At 37.3% G+C, this 24,970-nt stretch overlaps 1 protein-coding gene, 3 long non-coding RNA genes and 1 other non-coding gene across 7 annotated transcripts; 2 read left to right on the plus strand and 3 right to left on the minus strand.

The window, feature by feature from the left end:
* Positions 1 to 667: 667 nt before the first annotated feature.
* LOC106441538 (kinesin-like protein KIN-12F) lies at positions 668 to 2,199 on the minus strand. The gene is made up of 2 exons (XM_022710120.2): positions 1,340 to 2,199; positions 668 to 1,240 (listed from the first exon to the last, which is right to left on the minus strand). The coding sequence occupies exons 1-2, from the start codon at positions 1,880 to 1,882 to the stop codon at positions 986 to 988; spliced, it is 798 nt and encodes a 265-aa protein (XP_022565841.2). The 5' UTR covers positions 1,883 to 2,199; the 3' UTR covers positions 668 to 985.
* Positions 2,200 to 3,079: 880 nt separating this feature from the next.
* LOC111211263 lies at positions 3,080 to 5,275 on the plus strand. The gene is made up of 2 exons (XR_007339192.1): positions 3,080 to 3,641; positions 4,471 to 5,275. It is a non-coding gene; the product is annotated as an uncharacterized LOC111211263 (long non-coding RNA).
* Positions 4,191 to 5,411, minus strand: LOC125608110. The gene is made up of 2 exons (XR_007339193.1): positions 4,752 to 5,411; positions 4,191 to 4,681 (listed from the first exon to the last, which is right to left on the minus strand). It is a non-coding gene; the product is annotated as an uncharacterized LOC125608110 (long non-coding RNA).
* A 4,380-nt stretch (positions 5,412 to 9,791) lies between these two features.
* Positions 9,792 to 9,898, plus strand: LOC125608495. The gene has a single exon (XR_007339386.1). It is a non-coding gene; the product is annotated as a small nucleolar RNA R71 (small nucleolar RNA).
* Positions 9,899 to 14,697: 4,799 nt separating this feature from the next.
* On the minus strand, positions 14,698 to 16,951 carry LOC125608111. 3 transcript variants are annotated; one of them, XR_007339196.1, is made up of 6 exons: positions 16,574 to 16,951; positions 16,166 to 16,480; positions 16,050 to 16,091; positions 15,743 to 15,862; positions 15,451 to 15,671; positions 14,698 to 15,274 (listed from the first exon to the last, which is right to left on the minus strand). It is a non-coding gene; the product is annotated as an uncharacterized LOC125608111 (long non-coding RNA). The 3 variants fall into 3 exon arrangements; XR_007339195.1 differs by having other exon boundaries at positions 15,451 to 15,862; XR_007339194.1 differs by having other exon boundaries at positions 15,451 to 16,091.
* Between the last annotated feature and the right edge of the window lie 8,019 nt (positions 16,952 to 24,970).

Here is a 24,970-nt window from a genome sequence, read left to right on the forward strand (position 1 = left end):
AATAACAATACTAACTATATTTTGAAATACAATATCTAGAAAGTTACGATTAAATATGATGCATGTGTTTTCCTAAAACTGAATACCCTATTTTTACTGGTCTCACCAAACGCTTTATTGACAAACCATAACACACAAAAAAAAAATTACCCAATGGCTGTTAATATGTTGGTCGATTACTCACGTCAGCTATTCCATAATCTCAAATTGATACCTGTTTTTATATGATTAAGGATTGCGTATTAGATTTAGGGATTTTAAAAAAATATATAATAATTTTTTTAATAACAAATAAATTATGTAAAAGTTACTACATAATAAAATTTATATTATTAAACTCTTAAAAACTAATTTCTATGAGTATAAATATGCAACTTCTTATATTATGTATTTAGGCCTAACACATATGAATGTACAAACAACACAATTTGTAAATAAGATTAGATTATGTTATATAAAAATTATTTAATCTTATAACTAACAAATATTTATAAAAAAAATTAAAAGGAACAAATCCCGCGCTTTTAAAGCGCGGGTCAAAATCTAGTTAAATAATTAAAACTAGTGGTATTCCGGCGCGTAGCGCCGGGTTCGTATGTTTTATTCTTACATTAATTTACAATTTATTTTATGGTCTTAGTAAATAGAATATATTCAAAAACATAAAAATAAAATATGTTCAAAAAGAATGATATTTTTTCGACCCATTTGATTGTGGGTAGCGACTATATAGGATATTACTTTATTTTGAAGTTGTCTAGTTCAAAGTGAGCATAAGTGATTGTGACTAATCGATTTAATAAAAGTAGAATAAAAAGCTGATAATCGTAACAAAGTTAATTTAGTTGAAATTTAAGCATAAGATAAAATCGATATTTTATTTAGATTACATTTTTAAAATGTTAAGTACTATGAACGGTATTTGAAATTTTATATTATTTTTCCTTTTATATGTTTGTTTACCTTTTATTTTATATATTGTTATTTAAACCGTTGATTTATATGATATAGCCTTATTCCTTTTATATGTTTGTTCTTCATTCTCCTTGACCAAACCGGTTCTGTCTTCTGATAAATGTTCCTCATTCCCCGTGAACCATGGCTGTAATGCAGACCCTGGCAATTTGCTTTCCGCAAGATATTGCTTCATTGTACTCATTTCTGTCTGGTGCTTGCCCTTTAACTTCTCCATCTGCATCTTTAACTTTGCATTCTCTTCTTCAAGTAAGCTGAAACGTTCCTGCAATTATATGTTTTTTGAATCCAAAACAAACCAAACATTAAAATTCAATAGTGAGAGCCAACCCACAAGCAAAAGATTGATGAAAGTAAGAGTTACCTCAGAGGATTGTACATATTGCTCAGCTTCTCTGAGTCTGATCAGTAACTCTCCAGCAGCTTGAACAGCTTCAGCGGTATCTCTCAGCTGAATCTTAAGTCCTTTGTTCTCCTTCTTCAAGAACTCTCTTTCTTTCTCCTTCTCAGCTCTAATAGCAGTAAGCTCAGCTGAAAAGGATTTGGCAAAACTCTTCCCATGACGACCTTTCACTGCAGCTTTAGCCGCTGCTTTCTTCACATCAACTATTCCCGCCAACGTCACGTTATGCCTCTTAACTAACTCATCATACTTCTCCTGGAGCTCAGTGTACTGCTCAATGAAGTCATTGTATGATGTTAGGTGTCCAAGCATGGCTCTACCAAGAGCGTCGTTTAGCTCCTCCGAAGCCGTTTTCTCTTTTCTGAGTTCTATCTCCAGATCCGCTGCGTGTCTACGGTGGTTATCAATATCCATTCGTAGATCATCTGTTAAAGATATCCACTCACTCTCCATTTCTGTCCACCTTTCATGTTCCTCCTCTAGACCATCACTGTTGTTTGGCATTGATAACCGAATAGTAATAGATTAGCTGGACAAACTTAACTTAGTTTATAGAAAGTGATTTTGAAAAGAAAAAGAAAACTTCAATGCAATTTTCATGTGAACGCGTCTTCGTAGTGCTTTTCATCTATTAGGTCTCTGAGAATTAGTGGTAGACTCTATTTCTATATTCTTCTTATTAGCATGATACTCCATTTATACTTATAATAAAAACTATAAATTAGTATTCCGTTTTGAGTTCTAAGTTGTATCAACTCAGAATACAATACAATTCTATAAAATGATAAAATAACAAAATACAAAATTCTATGTAAATATATACTTGAAAACTTTTTACAAATTCTATTTAATTTACCAATTCTATTTAATTTACAAATTCTATAATAACTTTTTATACCAATACATTAGATCAGAATTTTTGATACTAATCTAGAAATAGTTAATAACTAGGTGTCTTGCCCGCATATGCGGGCTTAATCGTTTAACAAATATTTATTAGTTTATTTTTTATTAATTCAAAAACCATCATAATAACTTATTATTTATGTTTTCAAAAAAATTAAATCAAACATATATATATATATATGACAAAAATCTAATTAAATATATATGTTTAATTAAAATTTATTAAAGATAACATTGACTTTAACCACTGAATTTATTATAATTGTTTTATAGTTTATTTTTAAATTTTATAATTGAAAAATATGTTTTAAGATAACAACACAATATATAAGACTTATCTTATTTTTAAAAAAGTTAATATTATTAATAAAAATTCGTTTTTGGTTATATAATTAATTATATATAAAATTCATTAAGGGTATTATAGATATTAACCGCTCTAACTTTTAACGTGAGAGCTCGATTCCAAAAATTTACTTCGCAAATAATAGTATAATTAATTAAAATTTATTAAAGATAACATTGACTTTAACCACTGAATTTATTATAATTGTTTTATAGTTTATTTTTAAATTTTATAATTGAAAAATATGTTTTAAGATAACAACACAATATATAAGAATTATCTTATTTTCCAAAAAGTTAATATTATTAATTAAAATTCGTTTTTGATTATATAATTAATTATTTAGAAAATTCATTAAGGGTATTATAGATATTAACCGCTCTAACTTTTAACGTGAAAGCTCGATTCCAAAAATTTACTTCGCAAATAATAGTATAGATTATATAGAAATAAAATATTATAGTTACTGTATTACTAAGTTTATATATTTTTAAAGATTATTTTGGATTACAAAAGTTAAGAAACCAAAAACACCATTTACGAAACTTGAAATACGATGCCTAAAAGTTGATATTTACCATTTAGACTAACCCACGTTTACATCTAAAACTGATACTTTTTTGGGATTTTTTTCTTCTAAAATCTGATTTCGTTAAGGACAACGAAGAGAAGGGAAAAATAAAAAGAAGATGGAATCGCGAATAACCATGAGCTCTTTCAACAGATACACAAATTCCAAATCCTACTCGGGCGCCTCCGAATCCGTCCCCCTAATTCCCATTTCCTCTCTCAATCCCTAGATGACCTCTTTTTCAAATCCGACGACAGAGACAACGATGAAGACAGAGATTTTCAGACCAACCTCGAAGAGACGAAGCCAGGCGGTGTAGATAAGGAGAAGAAGGAAGAGAAAGAGCAGGAGGTGGATATTTTGGGTCTGAGAGGCTGATTGATGGTAGTTGTGCTGATTGTGTCAGGGTTTCACAAGAACATCAACATCGGTTCCTCAAGGTTGGTTTCTTATTGAATTTTGATAATTCTATGTTATATCTCTTCATGTGGACTCTGTTGAATGTCTAATCAAAGTTAAGCGAGAAATATAACAATGGTTGATATGTTTGGGATGATTGTTTGCTGTTAGTTTGGTTATGAGATAGATAAAAGCTCTTTTAGCTACCTGCCGTTAATGCTGTTTTTAAAATCAAATACGTTCGAGGGGTCATGGTCAAATACAATTGGAACCTGATAGAGTTTGATCATTTCCAAGAGTGCACATGCTGTTTCGTGAATGTAGTTACAGGGTAGGCCAATCTTTGGTTGTTGTCATTGCATTTGTGACAATTATGGTTATGTTCTTTCAAACGCTGTGGTCATCAAGTGATGTACTTATTCTCCGATTAACTGCTGCTTCACCACAAAATTTAGTTCACAATGTGAATAGTGAGACTTGGTCTGATGCTTTCGTATACAGATCATTATTGTTTTGAGGTGGCATGTGTTGCCAAGAAAGCATAATTGACGATTTGTAAATTCTTGACTACTATGTCCAACAAACTTAGATGTCAAATTGTCGATGTTGTATAGATGTTCATATTAATGGATGTCCAGATATATTACACTCATAATGCACGTTCTAGGACTATAAACATTACACTTTCGGTGGAGTAATATACTTACTGTCTAGTCTAATTTTCCATATGCAGACCACTTTTCAAATGTATCTGTCAGTTTATACTCATGTTTCACTTTAGGTTCCAACTGTACCCTGATTGTTTTGTGTTTGACATCTCAAAATATTGAATTTCACTGCCTTTATACATGGTTCATGTTGAATTGGCAGGGCCTAAGTTCCTGGGAGCAGCTTGGCAGCGCCCGCAACTGAATATTTTTGAACGCGGGTTGCTCATCGAAGTGTATGGAGATCGGGGAGTTGGAGAGTTATGGTTTGTTCATGTAACGCCAACCCAATTATCCCAGTTATCGAGTAGATTGAACCTTCCTTAGTAGGTGTCTAAAAGTGTTCAATGGGTGGGGCGTTGACCAAGCTTTACCTGTTGGAAAAGAGAAACGTAAAATCAAGAGCTTGGCAGGAGCAATTTATCATATGTTCTCCGGAGTTACCTGTTCATCGAGGATGATCATGTCCATTCCCTGGAGCTCTCCTCCTTTCGTCACATTAGGCGCCTCCCAGAACCTAAGCAGTAACACCTCCACAGTCTTAGTAGAACGACAAACTTTCAAATCGAAGAGCAATAGGTGAGAGGCTCCATCGATGGAATCTGGGTTTTTAAGAGAAAGCTATTGATTCGGTGCGAGTGATGAGTTTCATCCTAGACTGCAATGTTATTTATAGAAGGACTCCTCCGTTACTATAGAGGAGTGAGAGGGCTATTGAATGTGAGGGAGTGGAGGAAGTGGGGAGATGACGTAAATGCGATCATTATTGGGCGATTGAATGATAGCCTAAGGCCGTCGGTGTTGTATAAACCAATGATCGCAGCGGCTCCTTTTAGGTCAATAAATTGCAAAGGACGGCCCAATGATATGTCGATATAGCACTTTAGGATCGAATCCACAAAGACCAATGGTTACACTTTATTTTTATGGGATCAATATCAAACTAAAACAATATGGGGGTTTTAAGATTTGAGGGTTTCGTGAGAAACAAGTAACAAAATTAATTAAAGAATTCAGATAATTAAAAATGCTAGCCTAGGGTGGTTTGATCGGGTGTTAAGTAAGTGTGAGCCAAACAATTATTCAAATTTAATTAAGAGCAAGTCTAGAACTCGGATCACTCAAGTAGAACAGCCCACTGTCGTGGTACTGCTCCCTATGCTGATCGATCTTGATACCTAAACTCTCGTTTGGATCAAGATGCGACAGCAAGCAATAGAGGTCAAGTCCGATATGTTCACAAAACACCCTAACATCTACTTTCGCTGGTTAGGGATGCAATACTCATTCAAGTTATGTCTAGCAACCTATAACACTTTTGATGAATAGATTAAACCTAGAATCAGGCACTAAGTGGTTAACTTGATGCAAGCCTTAAGAACAACAATGAATGAAGACAATCGATTTATAACTTATTTATGTCAAGCTCACGGATCTAACACCCTAACACCCTAGACTAAGCAAGCTTACTACTCAGCCATGGAGCAAGAAAACACAGAGACAGAGATATAAAGCAACATGAAATATGACTGAAATAAAGTAATAGGGTTCAGAGGGTTCTTCTCTAAATCGAGAGAGATGGCCTTCTCCCTTTACAAAGTAGCAAAATCTCAAGTCTCCAACTCTAAGGTCTGGTTTCTTGTGTCTAAAACAGCGTAGAATGATAAAGAGAAGCAGAAAATATGATATATCAAAGCCACATGCGGCTGGGAGAGAAAATAAGGATAATTAGGGCAAATCCCATAATGATTGTAGTTTCCTTAAAAATCTCTGCCGCGGGAACAGTCACTCGGGTTGCTCCGCTTGGTTGTTCCGCTTGGTCGGAGCAGTCGTCAGACTGTTCTGCGTGAAAAACTCCAAATTGTACTATTTTCCTCCAGATGGTCCATCTGCCATCCAATGCAACTCCAGACCTGTAATGACTCGAAAAGGACTAGGAAGACTCGATAAAGACTTGAAAACCAATTGAAAAGCATATATACAAGATGTATAAAACACCATATATCAATTCCCCCAGACTTAGATCCTTGTTTGTCCTCAAACAATGTCAAGTATCAAGAACAGGGAGAAAGGTTTGAAAGTGTGGGAACTCTCATATTCTCAACAACCATACTTTAACCACGAATCTCTGAACCATACAAGCAGTAAAACTAGGACAACACACCCTTACCGGAACCCCACTGACTGCTGTTCAAAAATCGGCTCCATACTCTTCATCTCAAACCTGAAAAAGCAACACTATCGAGACAGAACTCCTTACATTCATTTAAGAGTAGCGTGAGCTTCTCATCACAAGCATCGTTCAGGGTAGACGGCCTAGGTGTGGAACAGGTTATTTAATGGTGGAGTTAAGAGTGTTTAGGGGCTACCATTTCATTGAAGAGGATGCAGGATATCACACAAAATGGCAAGAGAGGATATATCCATTGATGTCCACAGCCTCTACTCGTTTTTGCTTTATCTGGTTCAGGCAACTGATTGTTTTGTGTTCCACTTCCCTTTTGGTACCCACTCCTTTGCTCGATCTTCCCAGTGGCTCATGTTTCTTTGATTTCATCCCCTTCTCCATCACCTTATTTTGGTTCTTTTTCCTTTTTTTTTTTTTTACAAGACTGATATGGTGATGTGACGAAGAAGGAGGTCATACATGATGGTTCTGAGTGCCACTGGTGGTTCTGATTTCGCAACCATTCTGGTTCTCCACCCCTGCTCTTGCGCAGTTCATTGGTTATGGAGCGGTTTCTCCCTTAATCCGCTTGTTCTCCTTTCTGACAGAATTTCTGCAGCAGTAACAAGTAGGAGGCTGCGTTGATCCTTTCTTCTCCGACCGTTTTGCACATATCTGCACATATGACACTGAAAAACAAATGCATGAAGGTGGAATAAATGCTAAGGTGTAGGGTGGGAACTAGCTAAAGATGAGCTAGCCACTCAGGATCAGCAAGATGGATAAAAAGGATAAGAAGTCCTAAGTGTGTTCTCGTTTCCCTGATCTAATGCCCATAACAAGAAGAATTTCAGTCAAGATTAGGTTCAAGTAAGGTGGAGTTAAGTCTACCCAGTGTAACCTGATCGGCTGAGAACTTCAGAAGAATCAAGTGAGATATGTCAGGGTGTTCCAGGTCCACATGTGTATCTTTCGCTACGGCTAAGGTCACTGAATAAGATAATTAAAGCACGAGGTGGTCAGTGATCAACACAGAATAATGTCCTAATTCCCACAAAGTTTTGACTGACTCAATAAAAACTGACTCAAATTGACCCAAAAGAAAAACAAAAGAAAGAAACGAGTTAGTAAACGACGAAAACCCTCCCCCAGACTTACTTCACAACGTCCCTGGTGTGAAAATAAATCAGAGAGAAGGAGAAAACAAGAATAAATTTTTTTTTTTGGGTCGAAATACTTACGTGAGTGGAGTAGGCGCTCCATGAAAATTCTGGGTGTTCTATCGTCAGATGATCGCCTGGAACAACCGCTCTTTTCAGGGGGTAGGTTGTTCCGTTTCTGCAACCCAGAATTTATGAAGTATCTCGAATTTTCTGCTTTTTGACCTGAAACTCAATAAACTAAAACGAAAAATAAGTAAACAAAAACAAAACCAAGTTATATTTACTTTTACCAGTGGGTTGCCTCCCACCAAGCGCTTGGTTTAAGTCTCTAGCTTGACTTGGTGACTAAGATCAGTCGGGTTGAGCAGGAGGGCCTGTTCCAAAAGAAGCTCCACAATCAGACATGTTCAGCTTCAAAACCCTGCTCAATAACCCTTTCACAGCAGCTTCTCCTTTCTCCTTCAGCTCATGTGTGAGAATGACTCTGACTTTAGAGAACGGTTTAGAGGTACCCTTGCACTTTACCTCATACTCAATGGAGTTCTCATCACACTTGAGAGGTATCAAAGTCATTGTAGGATTTCCCTTGTCCCTTTTCTTTTGGACTTTCTGTTTTACCCTTGAATTCCCTCTGAATTTAGTAGGATCAGTGCATGGATCTTCATCAGATAACAGCCTGCTCTCACCCTTATCACCATGCTCCTTCTCTGGAACAACCTTCAGCTTTTCTACATCAAACACTGAGATGCGAGAGGCGTGTGATGAGGAAGATCTGGTGGGTACAGCCTTGTAGAAAACTTTCTTGTTGATGTTGGAGAAGCAGACTCTCTTGTTGGACATATCGATGGTTGCTCCAACAGTAGCCATAAATGTTCTTCCAAATATCAAAGGCATCTCATGATCCTTGTTCATCTCAACAACTTGAAACTCAGCAGGAACAATGCATTCCCCTACTTGGACATGAAGGCTGCGGATGGTTCCATATGGGACTGCTCTGGTAGAGTTTGCAAAGGTCAGGGTCAGCTGAGAACGCTCAACATCAGCAATACCCAAATCGTCTACAATAGCCTTTGAGACGAGATTCATACAAGAACCAGAGTCACAAAGAGCGTCCTTGAAGGTTGTTCCTGTGATGGAACATGGGAAAATAAATTTTCCAGGATCATCAACCTTAGGCAATACCTTTAGTGTTGGTGTAGACAGTGCTTTGGTATAGAGGACCTTGATCTCCTCTTGAATCTCTCTACAGTTTTTAAAGAACTTGAGCAATGGACGAATCTGCAGAGCATCTTCGAATGCAAGTTCTTTAGGAAGCCTTCTCACCATCTTATTAAAACCTATCAGCTGCTCTTCACTAATGGGATTCATCAGATGTCTAGGTGGAATTGGATAGGGAACCTTAGGAACATAACTCGCACTGGTGGAGTTTCAGCAGGTACGCTAGGACCAGTCACTCCAGAGCTAGCAGACTGCTCTGTGTTCTCTTCTGCGCCTAGAACAGTCTCAGCAAACGGCTGCTCTATTGCATTACAGTGCTCAGTCCTAGGATTTCTATCAGTTCTTCCAGGTAGCGTCTCTTGTTGCCTCTTGATACTCTCAACTGTTTGAGCAAACTGAACATCGATCTTTCTTATATGGATCGCAAGATTGTCATACTTGTTGTTCAGCTCAGTGAACATGTTGCCCATCCTGGTGTCCATTTCCGTGGTTACCTGATTCAACACCTTGGCCTGAACCTGCTGACCCTGCAACAGCTGCTGCATCATCATACCCATACCCTTCAGCTCATCCGGTTGACTGTTCTCAGTAGCTGGAACAGCTTGCCGATTGTTCTGCGGTTGTCGCTGGTTCTGGTTCTGAATCTGCCCGGCCGTAGCTTGCTCCATGTTGAAGACGTGCCCTTGGTTGTTTTTCAGTAGCTGATCAACCTTGGCAGTCAGCTCACCTATTTTCTGGGTATCAGAACTGTTCTCTTTCTTGGAGCAATCACTCTCCTCTTTCTTATTAGCTGAGCTAGAAGCCATGTTCTCGATTAGCTTAAACGCTCCAGCAGTGGTTTGAGTCATGAAGTCTCCATTGCTTGCAGAGTTTAGAGCACCTTGGTATTTCCAGTCCACTCCATCATAGAAAATATCCAGGAGATAATCATCATAAAATCCATGGTGAGGACATTCTCTACGATAGTCATTGAAGCGCTCCCATGCGTCGCAGAAAGGCTCATCAGTGAGCTGTCTGAAGGAGGTGATCTTGTTCCTCAATGCAGCTGTTTTCGCCTTAGAGTAGAAATGGCTGAGGAACGCTGATCGGACCTGTTCCCATGAAGTGAGAGAGCCGGTAGGGAGAGAGTTCAACCACCGTGCAGCTTTTCCATCAAGAGAGAATGGGAATAACATGCACCTGATGTAATCTGGTGGAACACCATTCGCGCGAGTGAAACTGCAGACTTTTTCGAAGCTCTCAATATGCTCCATTGGAATTTCTGTAGAGAGACCAGAGAACACCTTTCTCTGTACTAGACTTTTTCGAGCGCGTAGTAAGGATGTTGCAAGGAAGGTTTTTCTGCCCGATTGGAACAGTTTTTGCATGTTGTTCCTGCCGCGCGAGAGCAGTCTGTTCAACAGCATCCTGCTGAGCTTGGATGGTCTGCTGCATTTGAAGCATCTGTTGTTGCATCTGTTGCAACTGAGCAGTGAGTTGCTCTTGATTGGCGTGATCACCCATAGTGGTGTCGGTTTGCCTTGGCTGTTGACGAATTGTTCTTTCTAACCTTGCTAGCTCCTGGTTGGTAAGTGTAACCAATTCTCCTTGTGCGTTTCTCCGAGTATGTCTACTGATCATGCACCTGGAACATTAGTTACAACAAAAAGGATAGAGCAAGTTAGAGGTCTTAGAATAAATAAATAGCCGAAAAATAAAGGTAAAAAGATGGTCCCCGGCAACGGCGCCAAATTGATATTACGTGTATACACACACCAATTAACCTAATGTGCACACTACCACAATCGAATGGTATGTCGATGTAGCACTTTAGGATCGAATTCACAGAGACCAACGTTTACACTTTATTTTTATGGGATCAATATCAAGCTAAAACAATATGGGGGTTTTAAGATTTGAGGGTTTCGTGAGAAACAAGTAACAAGATCAATTAAAAAATTCAGATAATTAAAAATGCTAGCCTAGGGTGGTTTGATCGGGTGTTAAGCAAGTGTGAGCCACACAATTATTCAAGTTTAATTAAGAGCAAGTCTAGAACTCGGATCATTCAAGTAGAACAGCCCACTGTCGTGGTACTGCTCCCTATGCTGATCGATCTTGATACCTAAACTCTCGTTTGGATCAAGATGCGACAGCAAGCAATAGAGGTCAAGTCCGATATGTTCACAAAACACCCTAACATCTACTTTCGCTGGTTAGGGATGCAATGCTCATTCAAGTTATGTCTAGCAACCTATAACACTTTTGATGAATAAATTAAACCTAGAATCAGACACTAAGTGGTTAACTTGATGCAAGCCTTAAGAACAACAATGAATGAAGACAATCGATTTATAACTTATTTATGTCAAGCTCACGGATCTAACACCCTAACACCCTAGACTAAGCAAGCTGGCTACTCAGCCATGGAGCAAGAAAACACAGAGACAGAGATATAAAGCAACATGAAATATGACTGAAATAAAGTAATAGGGTTCAGAGGGTTCTTCTCTAAATCGAGAGAGATGGCATTCTCCCTTTACAAAGTAGCAAAATCTCAAGTCTCCAACTCTAAGGTCTGGTTTCTTGTGTCTAAAACAGCATAGAATGATAAAGAGAAGCAGAAAATATGATATATCAAAAGTCACAGGCGGCTGGGAGAGAAAATAAGGATAATTAGGGCAAATCCCGTAATGATTGTAGTTTCCTTAAAAATCTCTGCCGCGGGAACAGTCACTCGGGTTGCTCCGCTTGGTTGTTCTGCTTGGTCGGAGCAGTCGTCAGACTGTTCTGCGTGAAAAACTCCAAATTGTACTCTTTTCCTCCAGCTGGTCCATCTGCCATCCAATGCAACTCGAGACCTGTAATGACTCGAAAAGGACTAGGAAGACTCGATAAAGACTTGAAAACCAATTGGAAAGCATATATACAAGATGTATAAAACACCATATATCACAGTGGCAGACCCAAATATTTATTTTACCGGTGTCACATATATATAACTTTCTAAAAAAATGAAAAATATAGTTGTCAATGGAGACTCGAACACTGGTTTATGAGGTGTCAAAAGATATAGAATAACCATTTCTTCTACGGATTCTTTTATAAATCCTATGTAAATTTATTAATTTGAGTATTTTAGGGGTGTCAATTGAGCCCATTTAAACCTTGGTAGGTCCGCCACTGGTTGCAAATGGTGGTAAATCAAGTTTATGTTCTCCCTTTAGTTAAAAAATGGTGGCAAATTAGAGAAATGCGAAGGAGAATAATGATCGAAAAAGATGGTAATCATAAAAAGAAAACATTGAGCAAAGATTAAATTGGTGAAAATACAACAAGGACTTGTAGCCTGGTGGTAATTAACTTGAAGGCAAAAGTCCAATACGGTAAAGCCACCAGAATTAAATTCTGACCACTGGAGAATTAACATTTCGGCGTCGCCAGGAATAGAGGACTGATATGTGGCAACACGGGATTAGTCTGGACCACTTATGTGAAGCCAAAATACCGCTGTATAATTCAAAAAATAAATTTGGTGAAAATAAAAAGTATTCACAAGAAAATATTATTATTTTGATATGAAGAAGATGGTAACTGAATTTTTAAGAACAAATATTTTGATTCTGGTCACTCAACTGACAAAATTTACAATCTTAATATAAATCTGAGTTCTACAAAATTATGTGATTAGTAAATTATTTCGAAGAGGTGTATAACATTATTATATGATTAAAAACATAGTGTTTTATTTTTTTTAAATCTTATGAATACTTTTATCTCAGATTCTAAGTTTCTAAGAGCAACCTTATTGAGAGGTTTTAGTTTTGGAGTTCTAAAAGTACATATATATATATATATTATACATGTGTATGTAATTACGGAGTTCTAAACTTTACAGGAAACGTAATCCAAAATATCTAAAATATCTGATTATATATATGTACGTAATTGCGGAGTTCTAAATTTTACGTGAAACATAATCCAAAATATCTAATATATATATATATATATATATATATATGTATTTTTAGAACTCCAAAACTGAATCCTCTTATTAGAGATGCTCACATTGGAAATATATATTGGAAATATATATGTACTTATCGATTAGGTCACACTGGAAATTTTTGTAAAACATTTCGGCGGGGTAACTGATTGAACGGAACATCTATTAAAAATTAATAAGAATAAACATCCTTCTCTAGACTTGCATCAAGAAGCACACTAATTAATTAAATCAAATATTATTGTTGCGTTTTGTTTTGTCAACATAAGTATACGTATATAAACTATATATTAAATTATCTAATTGGCTGTAATATGTGATCACCCACTCAAAGAATGGAAATGAGCTATACATAACTCAAATAATCCTCAAGATTGAAGTCAATCTCAGTTACAAAAGAATAAAATATTGAAGTCGATCATCTACTTAAATAAATTATCGCTCTGTAGTTGACTCCTTGATTAGTCGCATAGTTACAACTTGCTCATAATTCTGGGTCGTGCTCATTAGTTGCCTAACTCAGTCATATTTATTCGAGGCAAGTTTGACTACACTCGAGATTTGATCCAAAAACCCGATCAAATATCACAAAGATTTTGGAAGAAGACAACAGGCTTACAAAGAAGGTAGGTTCATCCCAAGCTACAATGAAGTGTGTGCCGAGGTGACATGGTCAAACCGAAAAATAAAAAAGATCGAGACAACAAATGCAAACTTAAGAACACCTAAGACTCGTCGAAGATAATATCACTGTTATAATTCACCCCGAGCACCTATAAAAGGAGATCCCAATTTTTCATATTGAACCTATAGTCTATATACATTTGTACTTTTTTAGTCTCTGGTATCTATAGGGTCATTACAATTGTATCAGCTCGTAATATCAATAATACATACATTTTCCACAAAAAATCATCAGTATAAATACTACTAGGGTCGGTCCGCGCTACGCGCGGATTGTATATTTCAATTTGTTATATATATTTTTATATCATGTTTTGCTTGTTACTTTACTTATATGTTATTTAATGTTTATAATATATTTCTTACGACTATATTATATTTTATTACAATTATAATAGGTAAAGCTAATATAGATACTCATTGTTTTAAATAAAACTAAATTATATTTATTATTCAAAAAATTTCATAAGAAAGAAAATAAAAAACTTTTTAAATATTGTATAATTTAAATACACTAAAACTTCTATGAATTTTTCTTTTGTAACACCTAAATGAAAAATATTACTATTTACTATATAATTTGTTAAACTATAAACAGAAAACAATACTCCCTCCGTTCCTAAAAAAATCATGTTATAGTTTTTTCACACTTATTAAGAAAACATTTAAAATTTTATTTTCAAATACATTGTTTTTCTTAATTAACTATTCCCAATAACTTTTAACCAATGAGATTTTATTAAACATAATTGTATTTTTTTTAAAAGCTACAATTTTTCATTAATTAATGTATTGAAAATGTAAAAAAATATCTTTTTAAAACAAATTTTTTTTCTAAAAATGAATCTTTAAGGAACAGAAGGAGTATATTGCAATCTAACTATAGTTAAAATATAATTCTAGATTAAAGCTCAGTGTAAAAAGATAATTAATATATTTTTAATAGATATGCCCAACTTATTTAATTTTTATTATTAAATATTGTTTTGTTTTTACAATTACTATCTTTTCAAAATACCAATCAGGTTATTACAATGTTATTAAAAATAAAATTTATATACTTTCTAGCTTAATCTTATGTTTTTATTTTTCGTTTACAATATTAAGTACTAATGTATCTGTTTAAGGGTTTAAGTGAATTTTGAATATATCTTCAGTCCAACATGATGATCCAAAACATTATTTCATATTTTTTATTTTCAGTAAAAACATTCTACAATCTTGTATTAATATCATAAATTAAAACTATTTTTTACAACATCTATTTTTATTACTATGCAACCGAAGACTAAATGATCTTCATGAAGAAGATTAGAGATATATTGGGGTACACAGTAATGAAATTTAAAAGAATTGTCTAAAGGCCTAGTAGTCGCTAATCAATCTTCTACTTTGTTTGCCTCCTTAGTCCATCGGAATGAAACTGCTTCAAACTTAGTCGACCACCATTTGATCTCCCTCGTCCAATTATACACTCCAAAGTGTAGCATTTGTTGTTTAATACGCCAGTTGCGTTTTTACTGTCTCCCTCCATTTTCTTCACTCTCAGCTTCGCAACATTAGCGTCTTGTTTCGCTTGTTCTTTCTCTGCCAATGCTACTTCTAGTTTTAGCTCTTCAATGACACTGCATGTCATATCAAGCTCCATCACGACCCTGCTGATGTGCTTCTTATAGCGCATGTTTCTTGTACTCATACTCTATATATCCTATTGTATCTTCTGAAGCTCTTGATCCACCGTTTGATGTCCCTGTAAATAATTATATTAACTCAAGACTTAAGTATGATGAACATAAAGAACCAAGAGCGTATGGCACAGTGTTCTTTTTTTTTTTTTGTGAGTAGAGGGCTCAGCCATGTGGGTGAACGCCATGGATGGAGTTCCATCATGAACAAAAATTGCAAAAAGTACCAGATTTCTTTTACCTCTATTTTTGGATTTTAGGTGCCTTTTAAGCTCTCCAAACTTAGAAACTGCAGGAGTATCGATCAAAACAAAACTCTTGAAAGAATCTGGGAAGCATTGCAATTTATGCTGTTTTGGCTTGTTCATAAGTCTTCCCATTGTCCAATGTCTCTAGAGATGAGAGCTCTTTGATGTGTTTCTCAACCAAATATGTGAATCTCAGCATTATCCTTCACCTTTCCTGAAAATCAAACCAAGATAAGTCCATATCACATTAAATTTCATAACTTTCAAGACTCAAAAACAATATACAATATTATATATAAGCGGTCATCTCAGGCTAAGGTCCTTCATCAATAGCCTTCCTTGCAGCTTTCACCGCCCGGTTGATAACTTCAACATCGCCTTGAGCTATGTTCGCAATGACTTCCTCTGTGCATTGATCAAGAGTCAAAAACCAAACATTAGTGCTCATGGAACTTGAATCTCAAGAGTTAAACTTTTCCCTTGTTATTCCTCTGTTTCTGAACTACCAGCGAAAACTGGATCGCTGCTGTCAAAAGATCACTAAATCACAGACAAAAAGACAATTCAAAAGCTCTAATGGAATAGAGTGTACATGGCTTTTGGCACCGGAGATGTCGATCCATATCATTGTCGTCTACGCACCGAATCAAAATCCACGAATTAATCTAAAATACTCAAAATCAGAAGCACATGAAATTCAAAACTCACCTTGAGCACCATCGAGATAATGTGCTGATGTTTGTGTCGTAGAGAGAAAGTCAGGAACCTCTGAGATTTAGTTTAGGCCCACATAAGCGACAGGACTTGTGCTTCTTACAACAAATCAGTGACGCCGTAACAGCAAAGCCCACCCGGAAAGTACTAATAGGCAGTCAATGGTCGCGGAATCACCTGCTCGTCGAAGGTCAACATGTCTAACCTGTGAGCTCAACGCTTTTCACCACATTTGCGCCTTTCCAAAGCCGGGCTTCAACAATTGTAGCACAACCACCGGATTTTAAGTCGGCGAGCAGGAAAGTGGAGCTTGCCATTGATAGGGATTGTAAAGATTGAGAATGAGAAATTGATGAATTTCACTGAATCATACGTTCTTATTTATAGGTTCAGATTCGTTACCTTTGATGGTCTTCTTGAATGCGAGTTAGAGGATTCGTGGTTTAATGGAGTCAATGAGAACGTAAATACCGCAAATTAAATGAAAGCTTAGACCGTTCTGGTAAGAGGTTTGTTCTGAAGTTTGATCGTCACGGTGGCTGCGTCGTTTCGATGAAGACGATGAAAGAAACTAAAAGACGCTGACCTAAATGAAACGGTGCACTTTGAAGAACAGAGACACGTGTCGCTTTCAGAGTGCATGAATTGATGAGGTGTCATCCAACGTGGACCCTCTGGGAGGGAATCAAAGTGTACTTTATATATAAAGATTCACCAGTTACTTATTCGACACATTAACATAAACTTTTACCCTAATTTCTGAGTAGATTTTAAGATCCAATAATTGGTGCTGGAAGGAGAGAGAATTCAACAAAACAACCCTCTAAAGATTTTGATGTGAAACGCACATTGCAATGATTAGAGAAAACACATATGGCATTGCAGGAACAGTCAACAAACGCAATCAATAACATTCCCTAAGACAGAGCGCAATAATTCAATCCGGATGGCACCATGATCACCCTACATGTCGGAGCACAACAGCTCGGTCTAGACAAAAATCCACTCTCTACGTCTCAGTCGACGAGCTTCCAATAACACTTAGCAGTCGATCTGAATGGATTATTATCCCATGTACTTGATAATTTACAGCATGTTCTGTCTATTTTAGTTCAATGTGTATGTCAGCATGATGCCACGGGGCAGCAAGCTCTGCTAAGTCTGGATGAAATTACCAAGACCCAAACGGATCATCAAGTACGTAACAACAACTTGCAGAAGCCGGAAAACCGGACTGACATAAACGATAACATAAAAGGGATGTTAAGGAAATATACGAAAGTATAAGGCGAATACAAGAGTGATAAGAAATCGTATTCGCAAAGAGACATGGAGTCGAGATATGATCTCTTTCCTTGACTCAAAATATTCGCTCCGTTAGTGAGACGGAACTGTACGAATATAGAGTCCCAGGAAAAAACCATGGCAGGCGAATCACGCCTCACTTGTGATCGCCCTATCGAACTATAAATTCTACGAAACACTCTCGCAATATAGACTTACGCAGAGGGATTTTGACGATATTGAAAGAGGAGACAAGGAGAGGTTTTTCGAAACTGTTGCGAACGTTTTTACCGAAAATCTCGCAAAGATCTCGGAGTGGAACGTTGAGCAGCTTTCTCCGCAAGTTTCTCTCTTGTTGACTCGTTCTAATCCATTTCGAACAGATAAACTTCGTGTCGTTTTTAAACGAACTACATGTCGTTTATAGACAATTGTGATGCTGTTGTTGAGCTTAACTTGGTCCAAAAAGAATATTCTTATCGGGCCGGAGGCCCTCCACCAAGCCCGAGCCGGCCGGACGGCGGCAGCGCGCGCGTGGGGAGCTCTCTCTTCCTCTGAGCTGTTTAACCAACACCAAGTGCTTGACAATATATCAACATCTCTATGAACCTTCTCCTGGCCGATGTGGGACAAATCCCATAACCATTATTCATTTAATTGACATATCTTTGGGCTTAAAACATAAGAAGCCTAATGTCATTGTATTCACATTATTTAATAAAGGCCAATGCCTTTTATTGATCTAACAATCCCCCATATGAATATAAATGATTCTTCTAAACATATGCAGACTAAATGCAGACTCGATAGACTCTAAAAAAAACTATACATATTCTAATCCTGACTAGACTAGACAGACTTATCGAGAGTGTTTGCAAGAAAATTCATTGTGTTTGAGTTGGTGGCATTTTTAAGCCTTGAACCACTCATAGTTAATATCTGTCGGGTTTACTTTACCGGAAGGTGAACATGATGTCTTGAACCAACCGGTGTTTTATGTAGACCGAGACAACATGCATAACGCAGCTTCATTTTCTCGTAGAACTTAGTTCTCTATGTTCATTGTGGCCTTGATTTATTCCTGGTTTTCATGAGTGAACTTAGAGAATATAGTCTTGCATTCATTCTCCTAGAAACGGCCCCATTTCACACTCATTAGGTGATTGACCATGAAAAGTATTGAGTAATACTCCGCTTAAGAAGCTATGGAATCATTAAAAGCTTATGCTTATCCTTCTCACATTTGTTAGCACTTTTATCATCTTAAGAGCTGGGAAGAGACTACTTGTCTTAAGTGCTTTGGTTAGATTTTGTTTGATTTTGTTTTCCCTTTGAACCTACGTCTTGGGATCTCCAGTCATGATAGGTAGGGTTGCAATCAAGCATCCTCATTCGTTATAGGCTTTAAACCAACTCCTTTTGATGATTTAGCATCAATATCTCGTGACAAGCCCTTAGTAAATGTATCCGCTAGGTTGTCAGCCGATTTGATGTAATATATTGTGATTACACCAGTTGAGATAAGTTGTCTAATGGTTTTATGTCGTCTTCTGATGTGATGAGATTTACCATTGTAGATATTATTCTTTGCCCGAGCTATAGCTGATTGACTATCACAATGTATGCATATAGCTGGCACAGGTTTCTCCCACATAGGAATATCTTCTAAAAAATTTCTAAGCCATTCAGCTTCTTCTGCTGCTTTGTCTAAGGCTATGAACTCAGATTCCATGGTTGATCTGGCTAACACTGTTTGTTTGGTAGATTTCCATGATATTGCTGCTCCTCCTAGTGTAAAGACATATCCACTTGTGGATTTTGAGTTTTTAGAATCTGATATCCAGTTAGCATCACTATATCCCTCTAAAACTGCTGGTTCTTTACCATAGTGAAGCCCAAAATCTTTGGTGTAGTGCAAGTAATTAAGTACCCTCGTTATAGCTTTCCAGTGTGTATGACCTGGATTACTTGTATATCGACTAAGTACGTTTATTGCATGCGCCAGATCTGGTCTAGTACAATTGGTCAAGTACACGAGACTTCCGATCACACGTGCATACTCGTTTTGTGAAAACGCTTCACATGAATTCTTTGTCAAGTGCATTTGGGGATCTAACGGAGTTTTTGCCGTACTATTAGAGTAATTTTTAAATCTCTCTAATATTGTTTGAGCATAATGAGATTGAGTTAAGATAATTCCGTTTGAGTTTCTTGTGACTTTAACCCCGAGAATTACATCTACTAATCCCAAGTCTTTCATCTCAAATGTCCCTTTGAGCATGTTCTTTGTTTGATTGATAATGTCTTTATTACTTCCAATAATGAGCATATCATCTACATATAGACATAGCAAAACATACGCAGTTTTGGTAGTTTTGTAGTATATGCATTTGTCACATTCATTTATTTTGAAACCATTTGACATCATTGTATTGTCAAATTTTTCGTGCCATTGTTTAGGAGCTTGTTTAAGTCCATAAAGTGACTTTACAAGTCGACATACTTTGTCTTCCTGTCCGGGAATGACAAAACATTCAGGTTGTTTCATGTAAATTTTCTCTCCTAAATCACCATTTAGAAAAACAGTTTTTACATCCATTTGATGGATTTCTAAGTCTCTTAAGGCTGCGATAGCTATCATCAGTCTTATTGATGTTATTCTCATTGCTGGAGAATATGTATCAAAATAGTCAAGGCCTTCCTTTTGTCGGAATCCTTGAACTACAAGTCTAGACTTGTATTTTCCACCAGGTTTCGTGTCATTATCCATTTATTCTCCAATGCTTTGCAGCCAGGTGGTAAATCCGTTATGTAATAAGTATAATTTTGCATGATCGAATCAAATTAACTCTTGACAGCATTCCAAAATGGAGCTTCGGGTGAAGCCATGGCTTCTGCCAAAGTTTTTGGAGCATTTTCTACTAAAAATGCCATTAGGAAATCTTCTCCAAAAAATTTTTCTTTTCGAGCTCTTTTGCTCCTTCGAGGTTCATCTTTTTCTCCATTTTCTGAAATATCATTTATAGAAATCTCGATGTTTGTCACAGTTTCTGAGCTTTTGTCATTGTCTATTTCTTCTCGAGTTCGTTTTGAACCTTGTTTTTCCTTATATGGAAAAATATTTTTGAAGAAAGATGCATTTTTTATTTCATGACTGTATTTTCATGAATGTCTAATATTTCAGATTTATGTACCAGAAATCGATAAGCATTACTGTTATGTTCATATCCGATGAAGATGCAATCCACTGTTTTAGGTCCGATAGTGACCTTTTTTGGTGGTGGTACCGCAACTTTTACCAGGCATCCCCAGACTTTGAGGTATTTATACGATGGTAAATTACCTTTCCATAATTCATATGGAGTTTTGCCCGTTACTATGTGTGGAATTTTGTTGAGGATATAATTAGTGGTAAGCAACGCTTCCCCCCACATGTTCTAGGGTAACCCAGATTCCTGTAACATAGTGTTCATCATCTCATTTAGAGTTCGATTTTTGCGTTCAGCAACTCTATTAGATTCTGGTGAGTAAGGAGCTGTAGTTTGATGGATTATTCCATGTTCTTTACAGAATTCATTGAACGGACCATCATACTCGCCTCCTCTGTCGCTTCTAACTACTTTAATAGTTGTTTTAAGTTGATTTTCGACCTCGAGTTTAAATTCTTTAAATTTTTCTAAGGTTTCATCTTTGCTATGTAATAAATAAACATAACAATTGACAGTAGAGAATCAGGTTGATACGAAGGTCAAATATCTTAGAACTGATAACGGTCTAGAGTTTTGCAATCTTGCGTTTGATGAGTTTTGCAGGAAGAACGGTATCACCAGACACATGACATGTGCATACACTCCCCAACAAAACGGCGTAGCAGAGAGGATAAATCGCACAATCATGGAGAAGGTGCGGTGTTTTCTGAGTGAGTCCGGTTTAGGAGAAGAGTTCTGGTCTGAAGCTGCTGCTTTCTCAGTCTACACGATAAACAGATCCCCATCATCAGCGGTTGGTTTCAAAGTCCCTGAAGAAATCTGGTTAGGCAAGAAGCCTGGGTATAAACACATGAAGAAGTTTGGATTTGTGGCATATGTGCATAAGGACCAAGGGAAGTTGAAGCCCAGAGCAGAGACGGGAGTTCTAATTGGTTACCCTCCTGGTACCAAAGGCTACAAGATTTGGCTACTGGATGGAGAGAGATCTACAATCAGTAGAAACGTGAAGTTCTGTGAGGATGTAATGTTTAAAGACATTAAGAAGGTAGCTGAGGTGGTGAGTCATTCAGATAAGCCACCCCGAGAGGAAGCTGATAAGGAGCCTGTGGTGATCCCTGTAATAGAAAAGGTTGAGAAGAGATCGATCAGTGCAGTTCAAGGAGGAGCTGTTCAAGACGTGCTTGATGAGAGCAGCTCAAGTGACTCTGATCCTGAGACATCAGGACAAGAAGAAACTAGATCGAGCCTTGCCAATTATCAATTGGTTAAGGACAGGCCTCGCAGAACGATCATACCTCCAGCGAGGTTTGATGACTATGACTGTTCAGAAGTTGTGTTTGCCCTTTCAATGTTTGAGATCATGAACGTGGAAGAGCCAGAGGATTATGCTGAAGCTCGAGCAAGTAAAGATTGGTTAAAATGGAGTAAAGCATCAGATGAGGAAATGGATTCTCTGAAGAAGAACGGCACCTGGATATTAGTCAAGAGGCCAAAAGACAGGAAGGTCATTAGCTGCAAATGGCTGTACAAAATAAAGCCAGGAGTTCCAGGACAAGCTCCAGAGAGGCATAAGTCGAGGCTAGTGGCTCGTGGCTTCTCGCAAAAGGAAGGCATAGATTATCACGAGGTGTTTGCACCGGTTGTGAAACATGTTTCTATTCGAACATTGTTGTCACTGGTTGTAAACATGGATCTAAAATTAGAGCAAATGGACGTCAAAACGGCTTTCCTACATGGAAACCTAGAAGAAGACTTGTACATGGAGCAACCAGAGGCTTACGAGGACAAGTCTAAGCCGGATCACGTGTGCCTCCTGAAGAAATCATTGTACGGTCTCAAGCAATCACCGCGGCAATGGAACAAGCGTTTGACGAGTTCATGACACTCCAAGGCTACACCAGAAGTGAGAGAGATGCTTGTGTCTACACTAAGAAGACCTCAAGAGCAGATCTTGTATACCTCCTACTATATGTAGACGATATGCTTTTGGCGGCTAAAGACCTCAAAGACGCTAAAATGCTTAAGGAACAACTGGAGTCAAGTTTTGAAATGAAAGATTTGGACCAGCAAGACGGATCTTAGGCATGGACATCTTCAGAGATAGGGAAAAGGGTCTGCTGAGGTTATCACAGACAGACTACATCAAGAAGGTCGTTACAAATTTTAGAATGGAGGGAGCTAACCCCACAGCTACTCCCATAGGTGCTCACTTCAAGCTATCAGCTGCGAAGGAGCCTGAAGAAGCCATTGATACAGATATTGTCCCTTATGCCTCCGCAGTAGGAAGTATCATGTATGCAATGGTGGGGTTGAGACCTGACTTAGCCTATGCCATTGGGTTGGTAAGTAGATTTATGAGCCGGCCTGGTGAGATTCATTGGGAAGCAGTGAAGTGGCTGTTACGGTATATGAAGGGCTTAGCAGAGGTTCAGTTAGTCTACTCACAGGAGAAAGAATTTAAGACTCAGGGCTATTGCGACTCGGACTACACAGGAGATAGGGATGGGAGCAGATCATTATCTGGTTACGTATTCACCATTGGAGGAAAAGTTGTGAGCTGGAGGTCAAGCCTACAACCCGTGGTAGCGTTATCTACAACAGAAGCAGAGTATATCTCACTCACAGAGGCAGTCAAGGAATCTATCTGGCTTCGAGGACTACTAGAGGATATTGGGATTAGTCATGGAACGGTACAAGTTTGGTGTGACTCTCAGAGTGCTATCTGTTTGTCAAAGAATGCGGTCTTCCACGAACGTACAAAGCACATGGCTGCTATGTACAACTTCATTCGAGACATCATTGATAAGAAGGAAATTGAAGTGGTGAAGATACATACGAGTAGGAACCCAGCTGATATTCTGACGAAAGTGGTTCCAGTGAGTAAGTTTAATGCTGCGTTAAGCTTACTCAAGATCGCTCGGGCCTAAAGAGCTTGAGCCATGCCAGATGGTATAAGTCTAGAAGGTGAATCCACGGGAAGAGAACAAAGTCGACGTTTGTTCAAGGAGGAGTGTTTCAAGTCTGGAGTTTAGCTCAAAGAGGAGTATGTTGGTATGTGATCTAAACTCATACTTATTGAGCGCTGTAACTTAGGTAGCTTAATCTGTTACTTAGGTTAGTTAGGAGTCGGTTAGACCGGTTAGAGGTTGTTCAGCTGGTTTAACACTTACTCTCCGGTTAAGCTTGTAACCCCTTGGTTCATATAAAAGGGGATTAGATAGAGAGAGATAAGTTAGACTCGAGAAGTGTAACAGAATCAGATAGAGAGAGATACGGTGGAGACTCCTTGTTCATCACCATCTCCGATTTGAGAGAGGTGTCCTTTGGTTCTAGTGGATTTGCTAGACTGAGTCTACCTCCAGGAATTAGTTGTCCACATCGGAGAGACACCCTGGGTTATCAATCTTGCGTCTCTCTATTGCTTTCTTGTTCCTTTTAGATCATCGTGATCTTGAGTGATTGTGAGGTTAGAGAGTGCGATTTGATTCCGTGTTTGCAAAAGGATTGATTCACCTGGAATCGATTCGGCGAGTTCTCAACACTCCTTATTCTATGATAGTCATCAGATCAATGTAGTTGTATCAACTTGTAATATCAATAATACATACATTCTCCGCACAAAATCAACAGTGGACGGAAAAGAAGAAATGATTCACTGCACTAATATCACTAACTAATACTGATCTAATAGAATAGAAATCCTAATATAATAGAAAAAACTGTCTTTTCTGTATACTTATGTTTCTAGTTTAGTTGTTAATGCGGATTTTAAATATTGATTGGTTCATCTAGATATCTCTTCAACACAACATAGGTCGCTGAAAGGATCTATATATTCATCAGTTACTTAAGCAACACGTTAACATAAACTCTTACCTTAATTATAAGTGGATTTTGAGATCCATCAATATTTCCTAATAATATCTCAAACAATACAACGTAAATAGTTCCCTTCTGTTGAATTTTTAAGCGTATCTTTTTATTGTTCAGATTTTCAAATTATAAAATACTAATTTCTATGACTAATTCAAATCTGGAAATAAACAAAAACATAAGCACATTAATAAAAGAGTGACCATATTAAAAAGAAGAGATATGGCTTAAATCAGCGACAAACCAAAGGCTCATGGACACCCCCAAAAGCCAGGTGACAAGAGGTAATCTTAGAAGTAAGAAAACTTAGTTACAACTTCCATTCCAATACTTCTTGGTGTTATTAACAACTTGTCTTTTTATAATTATTCTTATTCTGTTGAAAAGATGGATAACTGAAATTTCTTTGCTTATGTTTAGATTGAAAAGTTTA

This window comes from Brassica napus, chromosome A4 (assembly GCF_020379485.1).
Source record: "Brassica napus cultivar Da-Ae chromosome A4, Da-Ae, whole genome shotgun sequence".
NCBI lineage: Eukaryota > Viridiplantae > Streptophyta > Magnoliopsida > Brassicales > Brassicaceae > Brassica > Brassica napus.